The sequence below is a fragment of the Caenorhabditis remanei genome, chromosome IV, assembly GCF_010183535.1.
Source record: "Caenorhabditis remanei strain PX506 chromosome IV, whole genome shotgun sequence".
NCBI classification, from domain to species: Eukaryota; Metazoa; Nematoda; class Chromadorea; order Rhabditida; family Rhabditidae; genus Caenorhabditis; species Caenorhabditis remanei.
Window position 1 is genome coordinate 17875357 of NC_071331.1, and position 22877 is coordinate 17898233.

Consider the following 22877-nt stretch of genomic DNA (forward strand, 5'->3'; position numbering starts at 1 on the left):
AAAAGGCTGAAAAAAGATTGTCTTCAATAGTTACACTTTTAACATAATTCCTAGACCGTTCAAATTTTGGCAGAATCAGCCGATTTCCGATGCGGTAACTTATAACGCGCCAATCTGCACATTCTATTCGTGCTAGTGATTCAGTTTTCTAAGTTAAATTAACGACTTTGGAATAATCATTGTTCATGTCATCTAAAATGTTTATAAATTTGACTACTCGAACAACTGGAGATTGTCAGTTTTCTGCTTGACAAAGTGCCATCCGCATCCCTTTCAACAAATTGATGCTCCTGCAAAACGGATTGATTGTTGATTTCTATTCTTTTCTCTCAAAAAAAAACTTTGACGCCCTTTTCTCTCCCAATTTTGGAAAACAAACTCTCCCCGTTTCCCATTCGAAATGCATTGTCCATAATGGATCGACCGAAAAACAGAAGTGACCAGCCGTCAGGTGATCGATAGACGAGACTTCTCTTCTTTCTCCAGAAGCTGTTCCTTAACTTCTTTCTCTCTTACTTCATCGGAAATGCATCTATTATCGTCACTTCTTCCCATTTCTCGCCCCCAGTTTTAGCGCACATTAATAATCGATGGGTGGATAGTGGGGACCCCATTGGATAAGATGGCGAGAAGGGACACGCCTACTTTTTGACATCTGGAGGCGACGAAGACTGACGGGTGATTTGTTACGGTGAGAAAGTGAGTGAGAGCTGCTGTTGTTGCTTATACACACCCTCATTTCGCGCATTTCACAAATCTGGAGAGAATGGAGTTGCTTGAGTCGAAACCATTGAGTGCTATTAGTATGGTTATTGATTCGATTGGAGTGGATCATGATAGTCAGGTAGGTCAAAACGTTTATTGGGGGAACATTTGGGCGCGATAGGTTACTATTACTTCAAAGCATTCATTTCTAGAACAAGTGTAATTGCTGCAATGAGCAAATTTACGATCGTTTCATTTATCGAGTAAGTCGAGTAGCTTCATGTTGGTTTTTTTTTGACTGCGTATCACTCCTCTGCTTCTGTATTTTTCCTTCATGCATCATATCAACTTAAAACGAGAACTTTTTGCAGATGGACAACCGCTCATATCATGAAAACTGTGTGAAATGTACAATCTGTGAGTCCCCGCTGGCAGAGAAATGTTTCTGGAAGAATGGAAGGATTTATTGCAGTCAGCATTACTATAAGTGAGTGAGCATTGAAGTTTTGGCTTCGGGTCATTTTGGATTCACAGATTCTGGAGTTGAGACTATGTCGATTTAAAACGGTGTTGTTACAAAATTTTTGTGGTCAAAATGACTCTTAGTCAAGCTTGCTGCTCTGAATTTCTAACTCTACTTCAATTTCAGAGATCATAGCTCTCACAGATGTGCCGGTTGCAAGAAGGGAGTCTCACCAACCGACATGGTTTACAAGTTAAAGGTAAATGACGATGAAGGCTATCCAAGTTCACTTTTCCATCATTGAAACATTTCCAGGCAGGCCTAGTCTTCCACGTAGAATGCCATTGCTGCTCTCTTTGTGGTCGTCATCTGTCTCCCGGAGAACAAATTCTTGTCGATGACACCATGATGACCGTATCCTGCATGGCCCATTACCCACCTCAAATGGATGATTCTTGTGGTCCACCTGCTGGAACATCTGAAGTTCCATCATGCTCCTCTGACTCTGCAATCGCCCCCTACCCCATGGATGAAGGGTTTCCTTCTGCATTCCAAGTTAAAAAGGTTCGCAAATTCTATTTCTGATGCAAATTATAAAACATCATCTCCTTTCAGGAAGTCGATGCCTACGGATACAATTTTGAGCACTATAGCTTCTCTGATTTTTGCGATGATGATTCCCGGATGTTGAAGAGGAGAGGGCCGAGGACAACGATCAAACAAAACCAAGTAAGAGGAACTAGATATAGATATGGTAAATGCATAAAATGAGTTACAGCTTGACGTTCTGAATGAGATGTTCTCAAACACCCCGAAGCCTTCGAAGCATGCCAGAGCAAAGTTGGCATTGGAGACTGGATTAAGCATGAGAGTGATTCAAGTATGGTTCCAGAATCGGAGAAGCAAGGAGAGAAGATTGAAGCATTTGTGCAATTATTTGAGACATTATGAGCAGAGAGGACTCATTCCGCCTCCAATTCATTTCAGAAATGGTGAGTTATATACTGTAACTTGAGTCGGGTAGAACTTACCAGGGAAGTCATTAGAGGCGTTGCTTTCAAACGATCTATAAATTTGGTTATAGGTACTTTTGACTACGGAGAGTCCATTTCTGCAGTCAAAACCTGCTAAATGTCTCTGCGAGCCGAGTTATTAGCTCCTTTCGTGTGGTCGAGCGTTTTCTTTCATGTGGTCAAGCGTTTTCACATGGAATTCCAAATCGGCAAATAGTATACGCTAGACATTTTCAATTTTTGCATCGAAAGCCTCTATAGCCAAATTTATAGACTGGGTGGCTCAAACGTACACCAATTCGAAACTAGGATGCTTACCGTCTTCCATGATTTCGGCAAGTTGCCCAATTCCTACCCGAATTGTCTTGTTTATTTTGTTAATTCTGAGTCACCATAGTTTACAATCCCATAAAAGCTCTCTCACAAATTCAAATACTCAAAATCTCAAACTTCCTTCAAATCACCCCCACCCACTCTTTAATTAGATTACTGCCCGTAAATCTTTTTGCAAAACCTCCACTTTAGTCGTTTCGGAGCCAAAAGACTAGACATAAAAAGGAAAAAGAGGATGACGTAAAAAAGAAAATGAAAAAGAAGTTTTTACTTGCCACGTCATAAATCAGCCGTACCAAATGGCATCTCTACTCTCCTTTTGCTCTTCTTTTCTCCACTTCAACCACTAGTTTTTTTCAGAGGAAATGGACACAACTGACTTCAACTCATTCTGCGGAAATTTCGAAGAGGAAGATGATGAAGATTGATTTATTTATTGTTCCGAGTCTTTTATTACCTAAACATTTATTTCCAAAAAGTTTCCCTTTTTCTTCGATATGTCTGATCTCATTGCACCATCATAAATAATTGGCTCAAGAAATTCTCTGGATTCTCACCGGGGGAACTTCTCAATCTCACACTATTAGGGTTCGCTCTGTTTTATTGCTCGATCTAGTTCATTTTTTTTGTTTTTCATAGTCTTCATGCATTCTCTAGAGGCTGTAGTTTTCAGAACGGTCGATAAAATATTACTTGCTTTAATATTGTATAGATGCAGGCTGTTTTTCTAAGTTTACATTATATAGTTTTTCTCTAATAGTGAAACGTCATTCTTTAACTCAAATAGTTACAGTAATACAATTACTATTTGAGAATTGTTTCACCATAAAAAATTATTGGTTCCAACTACAAATTGACCAATTCTTTGGTCGTAAACCAGTGAATTCCAAGAAAAAAGTACACATTAATCGGACATAAACCTTTGTAATCCGAATGAACAAAAGTTATTTTATCCGTTCGCAATAGATCAAAAACTCACCTTGAGGATATGCCCGATAATCTAATTTTGATAGTTTATTTTCCTTTTCTTTTCTTTGTACCTCGTTTCCTTATTCTGATGTTTCCAGGCACTTCAGAAAGAATCTAAATTTGAACTCTTCACTCGAACTTTCTCATGAATCCTTCTAAATCTCAATTAACTATGACGCAAGTAATCTTTAAAAGATTCCCAAGACTTTCAAAATTCATAAAATCAAAACTCTCTTCAGTAGTCTCTAGCTCAACTCCATAATTATATTTGATTTCTGGGGCTCCGAGGGCTCTAATTTCTGAGTACATCGAAAATAGATGCTAACCAGTATCACATGCTTTCTTTTTTTTTCTGATTCACGTCTTGTTATCGTCTTCCAAAGCAAAGTTCGGTTGTCTGTATCAAGAGAATTAAGTAGCACTGGTGGAGTAAAAGTACATATATTCTGTGATCATTCGGTTTCTTTTTGGTATTAGTAGATGTAGTCGTCAATTGGGGAGTAAAGTGCTTTGGTGACAGGGGGAATGGTGGAAGTTGTACTTTTACGAAAATAACATCATTGAAGTTTTGATGATATAGCAGGAGAAACGTGATTCGTTTGACAGATGTTTTGATGGTATAGTAGTTAGTTGGTGTTATTTCACAGAGAAGGTACAGTAACGCTCAAAAGGCTATCAACTTTGGCCGTTTTCAGTGGAAAATGATAAACTTTGACAGTGTATTTCGGTGTCACCTAATTGTCCGACAAGTTTTATTTTGTACGGGTTGGATAGAGCAAAAATAGCACATCCTTTTTGTAGTTGACCAATTTTTTGTAGGGACACTACCATGAAAGTTACAAGCTGTCAAAGCCATTTCTCCCTGAAACCGATTAATTTCAGTGCATATTCGAAAAATGGGCATTTCACTTTGACAACTTGTAACTTTTAAGATAGCGTCCCTACAAAAAAACTGTCCACAACAAAAATAATTTGCTATTTTTGTTCTGTTCATCCCATACAACGTTGAATTTGTCGGACAATCAGATAATACCGAAATACAGTGTCAAATTTCGTCATTTTCCACTGAAAAAAGTCAAAGTTGATAAACTTTTGAGCGGTACTGTAGCTCGATTGTGCAGGTCTGCTTTTACTAAAATACTGTCACTTACTGAATTCCACAACTCTCATCAGAATATTATTGCCATCCCGTATTTGATGATATTGTGAGGCTGGGTTAACTCCTTTGACTTACTTGACTTACTTACTAGTTAGAATTTTCTGTTGTATGTCATAAACCGACTCAGATATGTTTAGATACGAGCTTTAGTTTCTCTTTCAACTAGTGTTTAGGATGATTTCAGTTGGTCCTCCTGTAACTCTTTTTCATTCGTTTCTGCTATCCAATTACCACTTTGTTATTGGTTCACAGTTCTACATCATAGAATTTTTTGTGAAAACAACCAAAACTATAAATTATCCGTAGAAGATTGGAAGTGTTCAAATGCTTCCGCCTCAAAATAGTTCCGCATTTCCATTCTCTTTTTTCTCGGCTAGTCTCTACAGATTTGAACTAAACTACTGTTTTCTTCGAAACTCTGCTTTTTCCTCTCCTCTCAATTCTTTTTCACATCACTATTCAAGCAGCTTCCGAAACCATTTTCTCATTCTTCTTGACCCTTTTCTCCTGTAGATCATCGCCGAGTTTTGGCTAACAACATTTTCCTAAAAAAGACGGCGAAAAGTGTAAACTAGCTTCGTCAGAAGACAAGATAAGAACGACAGAAAACGAGCACACGCTCTTTTTTCTCTTCTTTCCGATCGAGCTAATTTATGCAAAGAGTCTTCTTACGTCTTGTCCGGCGGGAAGAAAAAAGAAAAGAAAAGAAAAACAGAAACACATAATAAGATGTTAATTCTGAATCTGATGGACAAGGAATCTGATGAGGAAAGAAAGTTTCCCGGCGCCCGGCGCCGCCTTTAAGAAGATTTTCGCACGACCTCCAGGAAAAAAGTCTGTCTCGGAGTCTGGAGAAGGAGAACAAGTTGGAGAGGTAGACTGAATGGAGCAGGTGTACTTCACTCCAAAATTATATAGAGTTTTGAGTCATCATGTTGTTTTGATTTTATTAATTTGGAAGTTGAGCTCCATGAGCAATGTGGTGAAATTGGATAATTGCTTTTCATTTTCTTCTATCTTCATAGGTCCCGCTTAGCAGACCCGAAGTTGCTTACCCAAGCAACTCTGATCTCATTGAACTGGCTTATAAACCTATATGCCTTTCGGTAAGCTTCTAGTATCTTGAATCGCTAAAATCATGTTTTCAACGCCGAATGTAACCGAAAGAAATATCCCCATGTCAATTAGAAATGTGTACTTTTATTTTATGTCTTTCTTCTATTGTTATCCCTTTCATTGCTTTTGCTCTAAATTGAACTTCAACTTTTCACTCTTCTCAAAATTCCAGAATCGCAATGTATAACTACTCTGTGGCGATTAACGATGAATACTGCAAAATTGTAGGTTTGAGATTCTACGGAAGAAGTTGCTCACAATATTATTGCAGATGTTCCCTGGAGCATTCCATCCAGCATTCCAGCTTGTCAAGGTCTATCACATCCTTCTGTCAATAGTATCCATGTTTTCCATAACTTATTTCTTTGTCAACTATAACAATCAGTTAGCATTTCATTTCAATATTAAGGTAAGCTGTTTTCAAAAATATAACTTTAACAGGAAGGCTTCAGATCTTGTTTTACTATCAATTCTTAACATGCTTCACACAATCCACCACTTTAGCCATCTCACAGGTGAGACTTTTGAAGAGGAAGCAGGTGGAAATGTCAGAGAGCATAAATAGATTAAGGAAGTGTTTCTAGTATGGAGGAAACAACATCATGTAGATTTTTGATCTGATCTGGTTTTCTTTGGATGGCGTTTGAATATTTTCTAGTCTGAAATAGACTCGGAGTCATGAGAATTCAGACAGTAATCCAGATCGAAAAAGCTATGAAAACATGAATTGTAAAATAAAAGGGCATTTGTAATAGAACGGCACCATCCGAACGTATCATCAAGCCGAAATTCCTCTATTTTTCCAGACGCATCACCTAGTGCTCTCCCTAATATCCACCTCTCCATGTGACGTAGTCCTTCCACCATTCCTTTTTGCAAGTTTCAATCTTCCTCTAATCTTCTCATTGCTTTGCATGGAGTTCTCACAAATTTTAATGGTTATCGAAAGAACTCTCGCTAGTTGTCTCTTCGTTTGCTATGAGAAAACTACAAAAACGATTGGTTTGTTTCTCACGGCAATTGCGGTATAGTTTATGATCTATGGACTCATTTCGACATACATATTTTAGGTCATTGTTCCAGCACTAACTTGTCTTTACATGTATTATGATGATGAGTTTAATTATCCACAAATGAGTGCAATGGCAACATCTCCTTATAGCCTTGTCAAAATAAACTACATTTTCATCTCTGTCAACGTAATGAATTTTATCACATTGATGCATTCTATCGGGCTCTATCGACATAATCAACGGAAGATCAACGTGTAAGTTAAATCTACCAATGGTGGTTTAAAATCCGTTGAAATATTTCCAGAGTAAAAAACCGAGACCAATTCATCCTCTCCTCTCGTTTCCAAATGAATGAGAACATCATCTCGTCAAGATTACTCTGGTGGTTATCCACAGCTCAACTCATCATTTTCCTATCCTATGGATGTTTAATGTACAGTCTTCGAATATTCTTAACAGGCCCAAGAAGTGCCGTTTGGCAAGCTGTAACGGAGTTATGTTATGTAAGATCTTCCGAAGTATTCTTGAATTTTCAAATATTTTATTTCCAGACACCTCCCCTTTATTGTGCAATAATGCCAATAATTTGTATAATTAGCGCTCAAAACTCATTGAAGGAGCGTAACTCGAAAATTCAGTCATTGATTACGGTTTGTTCTAATGTGAACTTGCAAAAAATAGTATTTTTTTCAGTTGAGATCCGTCGGAAAGGAGGGATGGGATAACTATCAGGGCATGCTTCAGAAGCAATGGGCGTGAGGGAAATCTATCGGGGAAGAGAAGGAGGAAAAGAGAGAAACAATTACATGAAACAATAATATAACGGAATGTTAATCACTTAAATAAATATTCGTGTGTTTTTTTTCAAACAGTTATATTTTTGTTCTTTCGGTTTTCATTTTTTGAGAAAATACCACTCAATTTCACATATTGTAACAGTAGGACCTCAGCCAATCCGACCTGAAATCCTCATACGTGACTGTACAATACATCAAAGACCTCCCTCATGACATCATAAAAATTGAACGGGTCTCCTAGAAGCAAACGGTAGATATGCAAATGTACGTGTCGATTGGCACGATCCTGTTGTCAGGTCAACGAGATAACAATGGAGGGTATATAAGGAAGTGGGTGGGAGAACGTTGGTTAGGATCTTCAGGATTTTATGATTTTTGTAATTTCGTTTCCGAAGTTTATACGCATGTAATACATAAAGCATACGGTGGGCATTTTGTAACTTTTGTTCATCTGGGAAACAAGCATTTATGTATGCAAAGATCGACGACACACCTCTTGCAAAGTCTAGTAACTGATACGTCTGAAAAAAGCCTGGGCTATCAATTAGCCGGTATTTGTCATAACTTTTTTGTTGAAACATAAAAGAGGATGTGTCAGAGTTACAAGTCTTGGAAGTGTCCCAATTTCGAATAAAATGAAGAATACACTTTGGGCTTGAAATTTTAATTGACTGGTTCTCCGACTTGTCGTCATCATGTTTGCTTCAGACGTAATTAAATAATTGTTCCCATCGGAAAATTTTATTACTGTAAACTGAAAGAAGCTTTAGGTGCCTATCTTTTCCGAACTTTATGATTTATTTCACTGAAATCTTTCCCAGCAAGCGTTGTTTTCTTAGCCTTGAATCATCAATCTAAACCTACCTCTTCATGAAAGTTTTCATTGAAACTGATAAGATCTGGGTGGAATCATCACACACACCGTCTATCCAAACAATCTATCTCTTTGATCTTCTCTCTTCTCAATTTTCTCTGCGTGGGCTTAAACCCGTTCTGGTTCTCTTTTCAATGTATTCTATTCAAACACTTATTAGTTGTTGTCACTTATTCTCAATCTTCTATTGTTTCTTTTCTCTTTTTCTCTTCTTCTTCTTTTAATTTCGATATCATCATAATTTGATAGCACTCTCTCCCCTCTTCATCGGATTTACAAGATTAGGGATTAAAAATGCTCTCTCTTTTTTCTATTTCGGAGTATCAGATCAAAAAAGAAAAAGAGTGATGTCAACTAGTGCCCTCTAATCTACCGTAATAGGAAACACGCTGTTGAAGACGTCTCTTGATTCAATTTCCGATGAGGTAGAGCAGCAGAAATCGAGATTTGTGATGGATCTTGTTAAAAGGGCTAACGTGGTGTGCAATTTTCGGAGGAGGTTCTGATTAGAGGCTTGATAAACTATATGTGAGACTACAAACCATGATTCCTAAGTTTTGACACTAGCTCTAATTTTGTCAGTGGTTTTCAAAAAAAACCTCGATCAAGAAAATTTGACCACCAAAGCCTTTTTTAGATTTCCGAAGAACAGAGACCAGACGTGAAGTGGAGAAAACATTCTGATCTCAATATTCCTATAATTATAGCCTGTTTTTCACCTGCCGTTCGGATTTATTTCAAGAATTGTGACGACGGTGTTTTTGCTAATTGATCTCGGAAAACATTAGTGCGAATTACTGGAGAAATAAAAAAAAAACTATAAACGTCCCCAAACCAGTTAGCATGAGATATATGATCATGTTGATAGTACTGATATCTGACAAATCAAATTCACTTTTCCAACTTTGTATACCGTAAAGACTGTAATATAACGGCACCTGTAACAGAACGGCACCTGTATTATAACGGCACCTCCTACATGTACAAAATTCACTACTAGTATTCTCCTCGACATTTTCCATGATTCTGATTAAAATCAGCGTGATAAGTATAGCATTTAGAATAGCAAACAGAATGTCTAGAAAAGTTTTTAGTGAACTGTTAGAAGTCTCAAAAACCCCTAAAACTTCTCTGGAAGACAGTTGTACAAAATTTAACGGAATGCCGTTATAATACAGTTTTTACGTTATTTCGTGAGCTGGGTAATTGTCTGCTGGGACTTTTAAAAAATCCGTGAAGCTTAAAACGAACTGTTCAATATGTAAGTACAGTAGTTCCCTTTTTGCTCTCTCCAAGAAACCTTGGAGCTTTCAGATGACGAGGTCATCCCTAAATCCATCCTTGCGATGTGCCAAAACGTCATCTGTAACAATAACTCAATAGAATTCTATTGTCTATACCTGCCTATTGTATGGAGCAACATCATCCTTTCTATCCCGAAAGACACTTCACATCTTCTTCTTTTCATTAACCTTTTTGCACCGATTCCTGGAATAAAACCAAGCAGTGCAAAGGTGCAAAAAGTGAAAGAAAAAGAAAAAGTGACATCATTTGACCTACATGGAGTTTAGACTTGAATTTCATTAGGTCTTCTTCTTCTTCTCCGTTGTAATAATCCTTAGTTTTAAAACTGAAATGATATCACATATAATTCGATGATGTGATAAAGAAACATAGTAGTTTTATATAATTTTTAGAGCAGATCAAAATTGATCTAATTCAATTTCCGATGAGCATTTTTTCGGATGATTTTGACATTTACATCTAGAATTGTATAGATTGTAATGGGAGCAAAATCAAAAACCAGTGAGCAAAACGGATCCAAAAATCCACAGGGTTTAGAACAAGGAACAAAAAGAAGAGGAGAACCTGTACTGACGCATAAGAATTAAATGTTGCAAAAAAGAAAAGAGAGAAGGAATTAATTGAAATTGTGATGATGTTCTTCTAGAGGAGAATTCGAACAGGCAACAGATTTGTTTGAGTAGTTGAGCCAATTTTTAATTGTATTGGTATGAAATTGCTCTGAAATTTAGAGCCATGAAAGGCTTGGTTTTGTTTTCCGTTAGTTAGAAACTATCTCAAGTTCTTCTTTGAAATCTATAAAAATCGAGACACAACTTTTGAAGGCATTGGAACGGTTCGAAGTTGTTTGAATTTTTCTACCATTTTTCTACTAATAGCATCTGTTTACAAAAAGTACTGATCACACTTGTTGAGCTTACTGACCTGAATCCATTGCAGCTTATTGGAACAAAAGAACCAAAACATAAGCTCATCTAGATCAGGTAGAATTGATCAAAAAGCATTTTTTGATAAGGATTAAGAACATTAGAGCCGAAAAATGGTTATTTGAACTCATTTTTGTTCAATAAAAGTGGTAATTGGCGCATCTTTGGTGTGAAGATTCGAACCTAGGATTTCTGTTTTCGGGGATTAACTCAACTTATTTTGATTTCTTGAGACTCGGAGTATGTTGTGGTTTTGGAAGATTGGATTACGGTAGTCTGATGAGTCCGGTAAAGCGAAATTTTGTATTAGCTCAGGACAGTTCTCACAACTGCGCTCCACCGAAATGCCCTTGAAAATGTTTCTTTTTCTCCGAGTCTCTAAATTTCGAACACAATTTTCTTCGATTTCGGTTGAGCGCGGTTGTAAGATGCGTGCCGTGCTAATAAAGTGTTATATCAAATAATTAGGCCAGGCTAGTGGAAAACCAAGTTGAAAACGGAAATATTTTGGCCATCATTGAGTTAATTCTTTTATAAAACTTATCAATCTTAATTTTGGTTCACCGTAATTTTAGCCCAATTATCCAACCTACAATTAAAGTAATTGATTTGAAAGTACAAAATGCCGTCAAGCCTTACCGTAGTAACCAATATAATCTGTAGAAAAATAGGCTATGGAGGGCCACCAGCTCGAAAATTCATACATTAGAAGCTATTCACTTACTGGAAAAGTTCACCAGACTCACTTCATAAACACTTTATTTTCTTAAAGTTGATGTAAACAATCTTCATAAAAAAAACAGGAAGAAACTGATCCGGAAATGCCTTTTTCAGAAATACATAGATCCGACATCACATATCAATCCCACCTCTCACCTTAAAGGTTATCTATAGTATCATGTTGGTTTCTTCCCACTTCTCTTAAATTCGATTTGCCATCATTTTCATCATCCCGGAAGTGCTCTTTTTGCTGATTTCAAAATGGGGCGTGTCTCTTGCTTTCCCCCTCCCTAAATCTCCTTTTCCTACTGTACTTGTGGGCGGGGTTAGTGCTTTATAAAGCGCCCGTCGTTCCTCATGACAGATCACTCAACTGAATGCTTTCAGCTATGAAATACCTATTTCTGGCTCTTGTTTTGTTTGCGACAAGCTGTCTGACGGAGGATATCACCAAGATTTCTGAAAGTCAAGTGCCAAATGAGGATACTGTATCGAAAGGTAGGTCAAAACGAAATAAACTTCATCTGAACTTTTTCTTACAGATGAAACCGAATGGAGACTTGCTGCCATTCAAAAATTGTGGAATGAGCGGAGAAAGATGGGCCACACCCCGTTGACCAAATTCAGCCCTCCTGGTTTTCCAAATGCTGATATCTTCTTCAAAAATGAGACTGCAACCACCACAAGAACTCTGAAACATCGTTTCGCCTGGGCTCTAGTTTTATGGGCGATCACTGAAGGTGTGTCTAGTCCCATCTTTCATCCAAAGAAAGATTTTTGATTTCCAGGAAAAGTCACTTCAAAAACTTCCGCCGTCTACGACTCGACATCTGGTAACACTGGATCTGCGGAAGCATACATGTGCACTTTGGTCAATGTTCCATATTATGCAGTGGTGGCTGACAATTTGGAAGAGGAAAAAGTGAAACAGATTGAAAGTTTTGGTGGAAAAATTATCAAGGTAAGTAAGAGAGGATTTATCTGGATTTCGTAATTATTGTTGTTCTGATTCATCTCAATCATTTTATTTTCTGTTCCCTTTCGAGTTACGAAATTCCAGGTCCCAGTTGCCCAACGCAACTTGAAAGCCAAGGAATTCGCCGCAAAAACCAATGGATTCTATATGAACCAATTCGGAAATGCTGAGAAGGCTGAAGAATTTCACGAGAGTGGTGACTTCTACTTTGAGTCCACCAACGTCTACCACGAGATCATCGTTCAACTCAAGAAGGACAAATCCCAAACTGTCAAAATCCCAGATTACTTTGTTCACTCTGCTGGAACAGGTGGTACAATCTCAAGTGTTGGTAGATATATTGCTAGATATGGTGCACCTACAAAAGTGATTCTTTCGGATTCTCAATACTCGTTGTTCTATGATTATGTGATTGGAAATAAGTTCACAAATCAATCTGGAGCAGGTATCTGGACACCACCAGGAATTGCTGGAATTGGATATGGATATGATATTGAGCCAGTATTGTACGGAGAGACTACTAGTTTGACAAGAAATGTGATCCACGAGTCAATGAAAATGCCTGATATTGCATCGGTTGCCGCAATGAGAATCCTTGATGAGAAGGGCTATAATGTTGGTCCGTCGACATCACTCAACTTCCTGGTTTCACTCTACAAAGCCTATCAGAACAAGTGAGTAAACTCTCCTCCACCCTCGCACACTTCTGTAGCAGCTGATGACGTTTTTAAGCTCCTCCCTCTCTTTTCCTAATTTTTCCATTTTCAGAGCAAAGCAATCTGCTATCAAACATCGTCTCACTATCGTCACTTTGGCCTGTGATCCTGGAGATTTCTACCGTAGTACCTATTTGAAGGATGAATGGGTTGAGAAGAGTTTCAAGAAGTTTGGAGGTGTTCAAGGAATGAAATGCTGGAAGAAACTGATTCAAGACTCAATTGACACTGGATCGGATTTCGTTTCAAAGGGACTCACGATGTGTCCAGGAAGCTACAAAGTCTAACTTTCTTTTCGATTACTTTTTAACTTATTTGAGTTTTAAATTTTAAATTTTGCTCGGGCTTATACAGGTTCCAGATTTATTCTTGATGTTGTTGTACTGTATCTAGCCATGTAATCTGGAACGCAGTCAATAACAATTAGTAGAACTCATTCCCTCCAGTGACTCCATTTATCCCGATCCCCGTGTTTGAGTTCTAGTGCTTGCTTTGTTAAAAAATTCCATTTTAATTAATTTCAATAAATAATTTATTAGAACCAAAGCCGCTCAGTAATCTGTGAACACAAAGACCACAATATTTGTGAAAAGTGTGAACAAGAGAACATAACAAGTCACTATCAACCATTCGATTTCAAGAGTTACTTCCTTGTTGAGTGTCGAGTATTGAAAGGACAACTGATCCTTCTTGCGCCCATCTGGCATGATCTGGATGCCTGAAATTGTTAAGTGTTCCGGAAATTTCTTAAACTAGAAATTTTGAAATTGGGAAAATACGAAAGGTCAAAACGTTTTTTTTCTTCAAATCAACGTCATGAAGGAAACGTGGAAGTAAATAGAATAAATGTAAAATTTCCCAAATTTCGTCTCCCACGGTCAGAAAACAGTCGGTTTCAGGGTCCATAAACTTACCAGAATAAGCTTTAAACTTCGAACACTCGAACTTTTTCTTGCACACTTCGCAATACGCTGGACACATGAAATAATGTGTATCATTCATCGAAACATCATACTCTCCGTCATGCGTCGGACATTTATAGCGTTGATTTGGTCCGGGTCCAAGGGAAAACCAGAACCATTTAGTGTCGGTACAGGTGATGTTCTGAAAGAAAAACCACAATAATATATTATAGTAGAAAGGTAATGCAACTCACAGCGACATGATATATCCTACTTTTGGGAGAGTGACGAAAGGGAAGATTCCCAGTTTTCATGAGGGACATCAGACGATGAGACTCTCTCTGATCTCGTTTGAACGTGGTGATTTCCACCTGGAAGATAATAATTTACTTCTAGAAACTTCTCTGGAATCAAACTTACACTCGTAGTTTTCGGTCCCTTCAAACATTGTGCATAGTGAATTTGAAAGATAAAAACAAGAAGCTGAACAGTTCCAAATAAAAATAACATTTCGTAATAATCGATTTCGATGGTTCAAACAGATTTATTCTACAATTCAATTTCCACATATCAAAAGTTCACGCGTTATTAAAAGTTTGAGATCGTATTCTTTTGAACCGGTTTGTATGCTCTATTTCAGACATTATTTCCTCGAATCGATGACGAAGTAAATCAGTTTCGTATCGCTTTCGTTTTCGGTCTTGCTCCTAAAATATTATTCTAATTAGTCTTAATTGAACCAGGGGGTCATACCATAATTTTCATTTGGTCCCTAACCGACTGAACTGCATTTTTCTCTTCTTCCGTCGGACCAGTCCATCTATCCGAATTCTTGATCAAACCATTCATCACAGCTTCATATCTTCTATTCTTTCTTCTATCCCGTGCGTAATTCGTGCCTTCGAAACACCGAAGAACTTTCATGAAACATTCAAAAATAGAACCAATAAATGGTATTTTGGATAAGAAATAAAATAGAAATTTGAGGATATAAAAGACGAGAGAAAGTGGCGCAGGTATCCATAGTTTTTCTTCGTATCTGAAAAAATTAAATCTCCAATTGTCTTGTTCCCTTATTTCTGAGGGTCAATCATTCACTGAACCTTTTCCATATTTACTCTTCACCTTCCAAAATGCATTCTAGTCAACATTTCATTGTAATTCCCCTTCCCTCAACTCACTCAATCAACCGACTATACAATTTATATTTCCAGTAAATATGTGAAACTTTGTCAATATCCTCGTATTTCTTCCTGGAAATGTCAACTTTTATCAATGAATTCTTGTCAATAAAACAAACGATAAGAGAGCGGTGACCAAGTTGACCAAAAGAACGCTGGAGACCAACATGTAGCAGAACAGGAATACTGGAATCATACTTGTCTGAAATTAAATTCTTCCAGATCTCATTATATTCATTTTTGTGTGTACCTTAAACCAACATTGAACCGACGAATCTGTGATGACGTCCCAATTCAGTGGCGCTGACGAGCATTTACTGACAGTTCCTGAAATAAATTATGCTTATCAGTAACTGTAAATAAGGGAATGACGCATTTCCGGTAAAACTAGACAGACAGATACTAACCGATCAAAAAGAACAAACATACCCAACTTATCTTCCTCATCGGCTTCTCCAAAAATCTCAAATGCTCCACTGCTGAAAAGAAGCCACGGCCAGACAACATCTGTAATATTCGGTGTACTCTTCAAGTGACCTGCCAAACTGATATGACACACTGCATACGTGAACCAGAATACCATGAAAACGAACATGAATTTGACCATGATTGGAATCTCAAACACTATAAATTAGAAACTCGGAATAAACTAGAAATAAACTGATACCATTTTCTTTATCATTAGCACAATTGACCCAAAAAACGCGTCGACATTTGCAATTTTCATCAGTCTCAACGTGGCGAAGACAAACGAAAAATAGAAGAAAAGATCTGCAGAAATGATAGCAAAAGCTCGGATAGGCCAAGTAGGAGGAGCTATAACTGCCAAAGACCAGGCTATCATTGTCATGGCAACTAGATAGTTACGGTAGAGATCCGCAGTATTTCGTTCAGCCCAGTTGTAGAATCCCTAAAAACGTTTGGGTCGTGGAAAATTTGTACATTTCAGAATTGAAGCAAACCCTCTGATAAACCAGAACAGCCATCTCCGTGAGGTATGCACATTGCCATACAATAATAGCCATTTCATCCAAAAACTCATCCAATTCATTCATAACCATTGTCTTTCTTGTCATTGTCATCAGTACATAAGCATAAAAAATCACATAAATCAATCGAAATAATGTGTGAATCACATATTTCGCATTCGGCGATGTATAAAAATTGTAGACTCGAATCATAAAGTTGCTGAAACCCCCTGCATGATTTTTTCAACGAATTCATGTTTTCCCACCTATAAGTAATCGAAGTCATCTGTCCCGCCATATCCATTTTGACCATCATCGTCTTGATCTCTCGTTTCTTGATTCTTTGTCGTCCACGAAGGAAAAATAACGGCGGGAAGAAGAAAAATAGACAGAATGCCATCTGAAACCGTGCGTGTAAAGAAGGATTCAGAGAATAGAGAGCGGTCGGTTTTCATGTCTCTAACAAGAATAGAACTTGATGTGTCTAATGACCAACGTTCTATGACAGATTTTTTTAAAGTCGCTTCAAATTTCGGTTCTATTCTAGATGTCTCTTGAAGATCTAATTATTTTACCGATAACTAAAACGTCCCAAAACCGTTTAAACGCCACAAAAATCATTTCGACGTTCCAAAATATTTAGGACGTCTAAATGTTTTTTGGGACGTTTAAACATTTCTGAGCACTTTTGGAACCACAAAGGACGTTTGAATGTTTTTTTTGGACGTCTATGTGTTTGAAAGGACCTTTAAGTGTTTTAAGGGACGTTCGATTTTTCAAATGACATCTAAACTGGAATAGAGCCCAAAGTTCTCCTCGGTTCCCTATGCACTTGTATAGTTTCAATTTCTAGTTCTTCATATACAAACATCCTGTCCTGAACACTCACCTGTCCTAATTTAAATCCCGGCTGCCACCGGAAGTCAATTTCTCGTTGACATGCAGGATGCGACAGGAAATTCTGCAATCACACTCTCATTTGCGTATTTATTTTTCCCAAAACTAACTTTAGCTTTAGCTGCCGCCGCCAACGCCATAACCTCCATATCCTCTGCAGTCGAAGGGCATCCATCTGTATGGATAAATAAGTGATAATTCGTGTCCAAAACTGCGCGTGTGTCACGTTCACTATTATGGAAACATTGGTCGAGAAGGGCGGTGCACTCGTCGTCGAATGTGCTGGAAGAAGAAGAAGGACATCAGGACACACAGAAAGACTTCTTTATTTGTGGAGAGAGAAGAAGGTCTTCACTCACTCTTGAATTTTCTCAAAAGCTTCTGCAATAACCGGTTCGTGTTGTTCCAAAAACAGCTTTCTCATTTTGTTACTGACGTAAACCTGAAATAAATAGAAAATCGGAAATGGCTTCTATTGTTTTCATTTTATGTAGAGGTGATCTCTTGATTCTGCCCTCTACCGAGACTGAATGAGGCAACAAATTTTCAGTTCTCATTGTTTTCAACTTGAAAAATCTTACCACCAACAACCCGGCGAAAATCGGGTATTCACACTTGGCCCAAATCTCGTGAAGATCGCTCCTGAGCTACACTTTAGTTGTCTATTACCAAATACAAACACCCCTCGTTCCGATACCTTTTGAAAAAAGAAGCAGCAATTAGATGTAACATGTTTGTGTCCTTCACTTGACTCAAATGACATTTCAAAACAGGTCTCATCGAGTTGTTGATGAATTCGAAAATCGATCCGCCGACTGTGGCAAACTTTGGATTTATCTCAATGACATCATATGTTATGAAGAGTTTTTCCTGAAATTGGATAAGGTTAGTGCAGGGGAGAAGGCACTTTTGAAAGTTCACTTCCTGTTCCATTTCGTTCAGTTTGTTGATGATTTCTCGTGATGACATATCGACGGATGTACATCGTGATGGTTGAATCTGAAATTTTTCAGATTGTAGAAGAATATTAATGATGATAGTGAACTTTTGCTCTTTTAGAAGTATAGTATAGTTGAAAAAGTGCAAAGATTTTTTCAGAAGTAAAATGTGAAAAGTATAATCCAAACTCCTGTCAGAACAATTTTGAAAAAACGGTTTTCTGACAATCTAGTAATTTTTAACCGAAATTTCATAAACTCACCCAATACCTTTCATCTTCAATTGAGAAATTTCTCGTTCGGAACTTGATGGTTTTCCTCCTTCCAGATGGAACGTCGAGGTTCATTTCTTTCTGAAAAAGAAAGTATACGTTGGATTGAGACAGAAAAAGAAATAAAGAGAGAAAAAGAGGTTGTTATCAACTTTCATTTTGTTATCTTCTCTATTTGCTCAATCATTATTCGGGAGACGTCTGTTAGAGACAATACAGGGAGGAGGAAGGAGTAGAAATCATCAGTAGGAGGAATGAATGAAAAAAGACGAAAAGTTCAAGAATCGAAGAAGAAAGTTGAGTTTCGTATCATTAAAAATCATTGACAAGGTGGAAAACCTGAAGAAATAAAGAGAGAGAGAGAGCATCTGATTTGCGTGGGAGAATAAGCAATTACAGGTGCTGATAAGCAGCTCCCAGATCACCTGATCAGTGATAGAAGACAGCTCACTGGTGGAAAATTGAGAAAAACTTTTATGTACCTTTTGTATTGTTTTCGGCAAGTTTTGTATTCTGCAGGAGTAAGAAGACATTATGAGATAGTTCAGGTCAAGTATGGGCACCAAATCGAGTCCAAAACGCCCGATTTCCAGACTGACTTCTTGTCCAACTATTAGCCTTTCAGACAACCCCTCACACAAATGATGTCAACTCACTGAGAACTTTAAAATCGGCAACCACCTCTTGCCCATCTTTCCCTGAATAACTGTAGAGTTGTGTTGTTTTTGAAACAAAATGTAGATTTATTTCGCAAAAATATTGTATTAAATGGATGCATCAGACGACTCAGAAGATTCGAGATCAGGCCAAAATAAATAGATGTCTTTGGGGGGAAAGAGACTGTATCGTGGCAAACTAAAAAAGACCAGAAGAAAAGAGAGAGAGAAATTTTCACTATTATCACTTTGTATTGTCATATTATGCAAATAAAGAGTTCGAGATTTGGACGATCAGGGACAGAGGGGAAGAAATGAAAGTATGAGTATTGATGGATGCTGAGACAGAGAAAAGGAAAGAGGAAGGGTCCGGTGAGCTGCCAACGATATTGACCTGATCAGAGGCCTCCACGCAGTCTAATAATGCAGCGCACGAGACCCGAAATGGAGAAGAAACATAAGAAGAAGAAGAAGAATAGGAGGAGGAGTTGGGGAATGAATGGAAATTATCAATCCTGATTGCAGCAGAACGTTTTGAGATACGCGAATGAGCAACGTTTCTCACAGCATTCCGTGGCGATTCCTCCTCGTTTTTGTTGGTGATGAATGTGAAAAAGATCGTAAGTTGATGGAGCCCATGATTGTTCTGGTGAGGATCCTGAAAAAGATGAGAATGATCATCGGAATGAAAAAGTTCAGAGATTGTCTATTTTTGGGGTGTCATGACTAACTAACTATCCCTAATGACGTCCCAAAATATCTCTCTAATTTATAATAAATGACGCCATTTGTCCTTTTTCTCTGTTTTCAGCATACGCCTGTCCTATGATAGAAGTATCCCTATCATTATAAGATAATCACAACTTGAGACAAACATTTCAACGAGATAACATTTCAATTCGTTGTCGACGTAGCCGTAATTCGAAAGTACACAATTAAAAGTTTGAATAAGAAAGAAAAGTGAAGATTCTCTCTCAGGAAGCTCATTAATATTTCATCGAATGCCCATCGCCACCCCCGTTTGAATAACTAACGTTTGAAAGCGCTCATTCCACCGCACAACTGATTTCGGCACACGGCGAGCAGTGTCGTCGTGAGACGTGTTCCACACAATCGGATCGATGCATCTGAAGGCGTTGGCGAGAGAATCAGAATCGTGAAGAATGCGACGAGAAGAGTGGGGCTGGAAAATGAAAGAGTTGAAGGTATAAGAGTAGTTTCAGATTAAAATTACCTGTAAATCTGACGAAACCAGTACATTTTTGTGTACTGTCGTAGCGTGTGGCCCAGTTGTTGAGAGCGTCGAAGAACTGGAAAAATGTGAGAATAAAAGTAATTCCTCTCTGATTATCGAGTACTAAAAGAAGAAGGAAGATGTCAAGAAGAAGACGTGCGAGATATCTCAAATTACAGTGTGTGATTCATTAGAATTAGCTCCGATTACCCGAAGACGTCGATTCGAATAAAGGAGAAGAAGACAGAGAGTTGATGAGGGGGTGGAGTGTAGACACCTTTATATATATTTAGTTATTTATGACGTTGCTGATATTAGAACGTCTCTAGGGAGAGAGTCTGCTGTATAGTTGATAATGAGAATTACGAGATTTCTGATTTTTGGAAGAGTCGAGACGATGATCTTTTTGTAGGTGGAACCGGAAGAGTTTTGACGTCAAAAAATGGAAAAGTTCCCAAATTATCTAAACGGATGTAAGCGAATCTGGAACTGATGTTATAGAAGCAGAAACTCCAACTACCTTCATGCAACAATAAATTTGTTTAGAGGCATAAAGAATCCTTCTAAATTTCAAAATCTCCTTAATTATTTTCTTCAAAATTCAAAAGAGAAAGGATGCGTTGTGTAAACAAGATCAGAAATTAGACATTAATAAGGATAGATGCAGATGAGAGAAACGAAATGAAACGAGAGACCGAGAGCTCAAACATACTGGAAAGAAAGTGGGCGGAGTCTCGAAGAAGAGTGAGAAGGAAAGAGTGGCGATTTGATTGACTTTTTGAATGGGAATGTGTTCTGAATATGTGAAAAGATGAAATAGAGAAGGAGGAGGAGTAATAGTAGTAGGATTATGTGTAATAGTTTAGATGAGAATTTCGGGAAAAGGCCAATGGAAAGACGTTTTTGAATTGAGATGAGGTAGTGTAATGATTAGGCTTGGGATGGGATTTTTGCAAAAAAAAAAGTGAATGGAACAGATGGTGGTCGAGTTAAAAAAAATGAAGACTGGAGTGCCTTGTATGATATTTTATATTTTAGACGTTTTTAAATTCTTGATGCATAGTTTGCTATTGATTGAATTCTAAAGTATGGTCGAAAATTCACATTTTTCGGGAAAAAATTCAAAAAATTTCGAAAATTTCGAAACTTTAGTTCGAGACATTCTTGATCAACCCCCGGGCTGGGCTGAGAAAAATTCCGATTTTGGCCCAGCCCGAGACAAGTTTGCATTTTTCTATCGGTCATGAAGAATGACACATTATTTTCAACATTTTGTGACAAGGTGAAACTGTGGAATAGTTATGGTATAGTTGTGAAATTTCGTGGTTGCAAAGTGACTAGTACCGACGTGAATAGATATCGCAGTCAATCAAAATGAGAATTTCACAACATAAAGAGTTTTTTTTAACTGAATTGTTTTTGATTCCAAAAGAGTTCAAAATCGTCACAATGTAAAACTTATCAACATTCGAAACCTCCATTTTAACCCGTCTCGCCTACTCTATTTTCCTCTGATCATGACGTGGGCGTGCAGATCTTTCATAAAGAAAGTGTGACCCAAACCCTGTATTTATATTCCTAATTGATATGGAATTGTGTGTTGCAGTTCTAAGAATGTGTAAAATGCGTCAGGTGTCTGGAAACTTCTAGAGAATATGGTACTGTAACTTTCGAAACTCGAAAAATTAAACAATGATGATGATTTCATGATCTAATCAAAACATCTCCCCCGTTGTGCATTATTTTACGTCAGTGTTCAAATTCATTACAAACGGATAATCAAATTCTTAAAATAACATCCTCCTACTACTACCAAAATCTTCAAAAAAGAAGAAGAAGAAAAAGAACACAAATCCCGAAATGGGCTTCATCTTTTCTCACGCCTCTCCTCTCCTTGTCAAGTATCTACCTACCCGTTTTTCAAAGTAAAAACAGCCGTTTCTTTCTTTGATCTAACACACAAATCTATTCAAAAATCACTGAAAAGGGCATCAATCTCTGAAGCAACTACTTCTATCATAATCTCTGAAAATGCGATTAGATCATGATTGGTAACAGGTGTGGGTGCAAAAACGTAGATGTATATGAATGTTGTGAACTTTGAAATGTGAAGGAAATGAGCAAGATGTTTATGTTATTGAAGTGGGAAGGAAGGAATGAATTGATAATAAGAAGAGAGGGTGGTGGCTCAAGGTTCGAACGAAACGAAAAAAAGAGAACGGTTTTTCAGAAAGCTGGTAGATCAAAAACTAATCAAAAGAAACTTCTGAATGTTTACACAATTCATAAATGACTTTTTATCATATTGCTCATGTTGATGACATTATAATAACAACAAATAGATTAACAAGATTAAAATCTCATCCCTCTCTTCGGACCAGATGTTCTTTAGTTTCATTACGGGAATGAACATTCAATGAACGGAAACGGTGTTTTTTGGGAAAGTTGAAGATAAAAGTGTTCGTGGGATATGTCAAAATTTGAACGTTCAAAAGAAGGTTTTTTGGAAGCGAGTTTCTTGCAGAATGAGAAATGTAAGGTTTGATCGGTGAGCCTTTGAAAATAAAATAGTTGTGCTTAACGAATTATGATAACAGGTTCTATGGTACAATAGTGAATTCTAGAAACTTTGAACGCTTGAATTCATCTGAACAGTCTAGACGAAACATGAATAATTGGAGGTCATAAAAATCTCACAGGAGTTTTTTAAGGTTGTACTACACCACCCACCCAGTCTGAGAATG

The 22877-nt window shown here is 37.5% G+C and overlaps 6 protein-coding genes across 6 annotated transcripts; 3 read left to right on the top strand and 3 right to left on the bottom strand.

Annotated features, from left to right (window-relative positions):
• Positions 1 to 766: 766 nt before the first annotated feature.
• On the top strand, positions 767 to 2942 carry GCK72_014976 (uncharacterized protein; the record flags this gene model as incomplete). The annotated part of the gene is made up of 8 exons (XM_003108542.2): positions 767 to 844; positions 918 to 968; positions 1077 to 1192; positions 1355 to 1427; positions 1484 to 1732; positions 1784 to 1897; positions 1947 to 2160; positions 2875 to 2942. 8 exons carry the CDS (start codon positions 767 to 769, stop codon positions 2940 to 2942), a joined length of 963 nt encoding a protein of 320 aa, XP_003108590.2.
• A 2995-nt stretch (positions 2943 to 5937) lies between these two features.
• On the top strand, positions 5938 to 7530 carry GCK72_014977 (uncharacterized protein; the record flags this gene model as incomplete). The annotated part of the gene is made up of 7 exons (XM_053730558.1): positions 5938 to 5982; positions 6030 to 6167; positions 6211 to 6273; positions 6829 to 7025; positions 7076 to 7274; positions 7323 to 7421; positions 7465 to 7530. 7 exons carry the CDS (start codon positions 5938 to 5940, stop codon positions 7528 to 7530), a joined length of 807 nt encoding a protein of 268 aa, XP_053585330.1.
• A 4252-nt stretch (positions 7531 to 11782) lies between these two features.
• Positions 11783 to 13372, top strand: GCK72_014978 (uncharacterized protein; the record flags this gene model as incomplete). The annotated part of the gene is made up of 5 exons (XM_003108500.2): positions 11783 to 11891; positions 11936 to 12133; positions 12182 to 12354; positions 12454 to 13043; positions 13138 to 13372. The coding sequence occupies 5 exons, from the start codon at positions 11783 to 11785 to the stop codon at positions 13370 to 13372; spliced, it is 1305 nt and encodes a 434-aa protein (XP_003108548.2).
• Positions 13373 to 13636: 264 nt separating this feature from the next.
• Positions 13637 to 14911, bottom strand: GCK72_014979 (uncharacterized protein; the record flags this gene model as incomplete). The annotated part of the gene is made up of 5 exons (XM_003108507.2): positions 13637 to 13803; positions 14000 to 14189; positions 14242 to 14358; positions 14408 to 14470; positions 14765 to 14911. 5 exons carry the CDS (start codon positions 14909 to 14911, stop codon positions 13637 to 13639), a joined length of 684 nt encoding a protein of 227 aa, XP_003108555.2.
• A 253-nt stretch (positions 14912 to 15164) lies between these two features.
• On the bottom strand, positions 15165 to 18318 carry GCK72_014980 (uncharacterized protein; the record flags this gene model as incomplete). The annotated part of the gene is made up of 13 exons (XM_053730559.1): positions 15165 to 15240; positions 15288 to 15370; positions 15419 to 15495; positions 15598 to 15784; positions 15836 to 16078; positions 16131 to 16356; positions 16403 to 16536; positions 17026 to 17097; positions 17144 to 17315; positions 17393 to 17475; positions 17615 to 17675; positions 17731 to 18032; positions 18235 to 18318. 13 exons carry the CDS (start codon positions 18316 to 18318, stop codon positions 15165 to 15167), a joined length of 1800 nt encoding a protein of 599 aa, XP_053585331.1.
• Positions 18319 to 19408: 1090 nt separating this feature from the next.
• Positions 19409 to 20159, bottom strand: GCK72_014981 (uncharacterized protein; the record flags this gene model as incomplete). Its single annotated transcript, XM_003089053.2, has 3 exons — positions 19409 to 19557; positions 19934 to 20082; positions 20134 to 20159. 3 exons carry the CDS (start codon positions 20157 to 20159, stop codon positions 19409 to 19411), a joined length of 324 nt encoding a protein of 107 aa, XP_003089101.1.
• Positions 20160 to 22877: the final 2718 nt, after the last annotated feature.